Source organism: Borostomias antarcticus (assembly GCF_949987555.1).
Source record: "Borostomias antarcticus genome assembly, chromosome: 9".
In the NCBI taxonomy this organism is placed as follows: Eukaryota; Metazoa; Chordata; class Actinopteri; order Stomiiformes; family Stomiidae; genus Borostomias; species Borostomias antarcticus.
The window spans coordinates 19,394,467-19,399,466 of NC_140242.1; the positions used below are offsets into that span (position 1 = coordinate 19,394,467).

The 5,000-nt window shown below is 48.7% G+C and overlaps 1 protein-coding gene across 1 annotated transcript in view; it reads right to left on the reverse strand.

The window, feature by feature from the left end:
* Positions 1-37: 37 nt before the first annotated feature.
* The window catches only part of pde1a (phosphodiesterase 1A, calmodulin-dependent), a gene marked incomplete at both ends in the record, with an annotated part of 54,905 nt that continues 49,942 nt past the window's right edge, over positions 38-5,000 (reverse strand). Inside the window, 3 exons of the mRNA XM_084442883.1 lie at positions 38-99; positions 3,573-3,833; positions 4,536-4,717. Of these exons, the coding sequence (XP_084299009.1) occupies positions 38-99; positions 3,573-3,833; positions 4,536-4,717 (505 nt within the window). The remainder of the gene's footprint in view (positions 100-3,572; positions 3,834-4,535; positions 4,718-5,000) is intronic.

Consider the following 5,000-nt stretch of genomic DNA (forward strand, 5'->3'; position numbering starts at 1 on the left):
ATTCTTCCTGGTACAAGCCTCTCCCTGTGTGCTGTGGTCAGTCCTCTCTGTGTGCTGTGGTCAGTCCTCTCTTGTGGGCCAGAGGTCCTGAGTGGGAGACTGAGGTCATGGAGACGAACTACAGACACATTGTATCCACATCCCTCCCTGTGGAGCTGCGGTTTGTTTGCAGACCCACAGGGAGAACCACCAATCGGGCGTGTGTGTGTGTTTGTGTGTGTGTGTGTGCGTGCATTGGCTCCAGCTGAACTTGTCCTCCCTCCATCTTTCCGTCAGGTGACACACAGGCCAGCGGCCGTCCAGGAGAGGTACCGCACCGTAGCACGACACTGTCCTGTAAATACCTAGTCTGACCCCTGACCCCTGACCTGCTGTCCTTCTTTGCCCCTCTGCAGAATACCCAGCATGCACTGCTCTGTCCCGCCCAGAGGAAACACAGCGTCTACACTCCACCCACACTGGCAGGTACACACACACACACACTCACATGTGTGCACACACGCTGATTCTGACCTTTAGCCACGGAGCTCACTGTCAGAGTGGTCAACAACAACGCCTGATTGGACTGGAATGTTGACTATCCTCCTATAGGAGAGCTTGTCCGGACCGTGGGGCCCTGGGTTTGGCTGGCCTCTCATACTGTTCAGCCAATCAAAGAGAAACATGCTCTCTGTGTCCTGGGGGAACACTTCTGAAGGAAAATAGTGTTGACAACAAATCACCAATTATATAGTGAAAAACAAACCAAATCAAATTAACTTTTGGTTGGCTTTGGGTTGTTTTTCTCTCTCATAATGACGTATTGAGGTTAAGGTGATTGTTATCAAGTGCCTGCTCATTACTGTGAAATGTGTGTGTGTGGTTTTCTGTGTTTGCGTCAGACAACAGTAGAAACCAGGAAGCCAGAGATGGCCTTCCTCTGACGCCGCCAGTGGCCACACCCAATGAGGAGCCTTTGAGTGTCACGCCAAGACGCAAGGACACGCCCTACCAGCATCTGCCCCCCTTCACCCCAGGTAGTGCCTGTGTGTGTTGTTGGTAGAGGATACTGTGAGTATTTCTCATCGATCGGTGTGATGTGACTGTAGACACAGAGTCTAGCACCTCCTCTTCCACCGGCCTCACATTCTCTCTCCTCCCCCCAGGAGGCCGGCTACTCGACACACACACCCCCTTCTCTGAGGAGGAGGAAGGAGAGCAGGAGGAGGAGGAGGAGGGCGAAAGGGGCCCTCAATAAAGAGCAAGACTGGGATCTACGAGGGCAGCACACAGACAACCATGGCTGACCCTGACTGACCCCAGGGCTGCAGACACGCCGCTCTCGAAGAGGACGTGAGGTCATGTGACACCGCGGTTAGATCATGTGACGTCACACCGAGGTCATGTGATGCTTGTTAGATCACGTGGTGTTACACTGAGGTCGTGTGATGCTATAGTTAGCCAGGACTCGTCTGACCTGCTGAGATGTAGATCCCATCGCGCACGGCTCTGAGGGAAGGACAATCTGTACTAACTCTCTCCACGAATCCCGCCGGATCTGTCTGGATGGATACATGATCGGCAATAAGAGGATTGATTACATCCTGTGTAAGAGGAAGTGATGTCGCAGCAATACCGACCGATGCAGGAAGGAACTGTGGCTGTGCTTGAATTCTTTGCATACTAGGCATACTATTTGCTGTTCAGTAGATTGTATTTAGTCAGTGGTTTGCGAGAATCTGCACACTTTATTATTCTACTTTCCGAAGGAAGTAACCAACCAACCTTAACCAAAGAAGAAGCCTCTCCTGATTTTCAATTGGTTGAAAAAGCCAGGCACGATGAGTTGTGGAAAGAAGCAGTCGTCTAGTGCCCAGGCCAAGCATACTTCATATTTCAGCCATTTGGAGTATGCCTCGTAGAATCATGATAATATATAAAATGTTCTAATCTTGCATACAAAATGGCTACTGCATAGAACATAGTATGGTGAATTCAGGCACAGTCAAAGTCAGGATAGTGCACGTGTTTGTCTTTTAATATGACACCATATCTTCCTCTATTTTTGACTGTGCAGTAACATAGTGTAAGAACCTGTGAGATTTAAACACTGTATTTACCTCCATGGTGAGACTCAGACTGACTGGTGATATTTTTGTAATGTTTTCTACAGTATGTATAACCTTACAGCAGGAATAGCAGGTAATAATAAAGTTATTGGTGATATCAACAGTTGGTTGGACTTGACGTTTCCTCATCCCTCCCTTTGGACATGGTTAGCACTGGGGGGGGGGGGGCGAGTTGTCCCCAGGGTTGTCAGGTACCCAGGAGAGGTGTCTCCCGGGCAGAGACATGCATGTTCTCCCTGTGTTCGCAAAAGGTTCCCCCCATAAAGAACCCAAATACAAACACACACACACACAGTTACCAGGAAAAACATGCAGAGGAACAGTTGGCTAACGCTGTCTGTCCCTAACGAAGATGGACAGGAAGCACTTGGATTGGTCCCCAGCCGCCCTTAGGGGAAGGACGATGGGATGGGTTAAGAGCAGAGAACATTTCATCTGCGACGGCCTCCTGATGCGTGTGTGTTTGTGTCGCCCATTGCACGCATGTGTCGGAGTGTGACGAATAAAAGACTTCTTCTTCTCTCTACCAGACTCTGAGCCAATCAGACAGGACCAGGCTGGGCTGTCTCTCTCTCTGTGGCCTGAAGCTCAGCCACGCCCACAGCAAGCTGAGTTCCCAGAAGCCCTCGCTGCAGCTATGATATTCGGGGACACCAATGAGACTCTGTTCGTTCCACTTCTCAAGTATTGCTAATTGCTATCATGCTGGTGTTGCAGGCATGTCTAGCACTCCTGAAGTTCTCGTAGGTGGCGGACTCCGTAATAAATTGAACCACTGCGTAATTGGCTGGCTGTATGAAAGCTTCTGAAAGCTTCTGAACAAACCAGGGTGGTGTTGCCATAGAGATGATGCACAGTGTCCGGCCAGACCAGAAACACAGAGATGGCGCGTAAATGTTTCAATCTGTCACTATAGCAACGGTGTATCATAATAAAACAATAAATACATAAACGTAAACTGGCCTTAAGAATGAAGCAGGCGGCCTAAGGTGAGAAGAGGAGTGATACCTCTGTCTTTAATAAATAACAGTTCAGTAGAATGGAAATGTTACCTAATGTACAGTATTAACAGACAGACAGGAGGGGAGACAGACAGAGGAAGGGAGGCAGGGAGACAGACAAACAGAAAAGGAGGAAGGCAGGGAGACAGACAGTCAGACAGACAGACAGACAGACAGACAGACAGACATGTAGACAGACAGATGGACAGACAGACAGGAGGCAGGCAGACCAACGGAGGGCAGGTTGACAGGCAGGCGTCATGGCGGCAGCCTCCTCGTCATGGCATACGCCGTGTCAGTCTTCCACAGTCTCCTCCCCTTCTCCCTCAAAGACTGCTCCAGGCCCCTCCCCTGCAATCACAGTAGCCATGACAACATGGCAGACTGAGATATCGCCTAGAAAGTGAAGTTGCAACTGCACTGTCGGACCAGAAGGTTCTAGAACCCCAAGAAACACTCCTACCGTTCCACCGCTCTGGGGGGGCGGAGCCTGGCGAACTGGCCAGCGCGTCATCACACATGTCATCAGACGGGGATGGGGAGGCAGGCCTGGAGTCAGTGTTGTTAGGAAGCTGATTGAAGACATGTGATTGGTGCAGAGTCTGTTTGTCAGGGCTGGTCTGGGTTGACGAGTCATCTGATTGGAGCACACTGATCTCCGTAACCTCTGTGAACTCTTCCTTCATCTGCTGAGACTGCTCCTCTGTCTCCCTGCTGGCTAGCTCTGTGCGCATGCGTACACACGTGCACACACACACGCACACACACACACACACACACACACACACACACGCACAGTTGAGTGAACAGTAGAGTGGCCAGTAGTAACAAAAGTACCGTAGGGGGAGCTCCTTCCAGCAATCGTTGTTCAGACCAGTGTGTATACAGGAGCATAGTGTGGTATAATATAGTAGTGTAGTATAGTGTAGGAGTGTGGTATAATATAGTAGTGTAGTACAGTTCAGTGATACTGTAGTACCTTGGTATAGTAGTGTAGTACAGTGTAGTCATAGTACCTTGGTATAATATAGTAGTGAAGTACCTTGGTATAATATAGTAGTGTAGTATAGTGTAGTAGTGTGATATAATATAGTAGTGTAATATAGTGTAGTAGTGCGGTATAATATAGTAGTGTAGTAGTGTGGTATAATACAGTAGTGTAGTATAGTGTAGTAGCATGGTATAATTTAGTAGTGTAGTAGTGCGGTATAATATAGTAGTGTAGTAGCGTGGTATAATATAGTAGTGTAGTAGTGCGGTATAATATAGTAGTGTAGTAGTGTGGTATAATACAGTAGTGTAGTAGCGTGGTATAATTTAGTAGTGTAGTAGTGCGGTATAATATAGTAGTGTAGTAGCGTGGTATAATATAGTAGTGTAGTAGTGCGGTATAATATAGTAGTGTAGTATAGTGTAGTTATTGTACCTTGCACAGAGAGCTCTTTCCAGCGCTCCTTGTTGTTCTGGATGACCTCAGACAGCAGAAGACGGACCCTTTGAAGGTTGATGGCTGCCAGCGAGTAGTCAGAGGTCACCTGATCAGGACCACACCCCCGACCGCTGTGTCTCTGGACCGACTCCACTGTCACTGAGCCACTGCCTGTCAGGCTGGAACAACCAACAGAACCACTGCCTGTCAGGCTGGAACAACCAATAGAACCACTGCCTGTCAGGCTGGAACAACCAATAGAACCACTGCCTGTCAGGCTGGAACAACCAATAGAACCACTGCCCGTCAGGCTGGAACAACCAATAGAACCACTGCCTGTCAGGCTGAAACAAGCGATAAATTCACCCCCTGCCAGGCTGAAACAACCAATTGAACCACTTCCTGTCAGGCTGAAACAACTAACAGAATTACTGCCTGTCATAGTGAAACTCTTGAGGACTA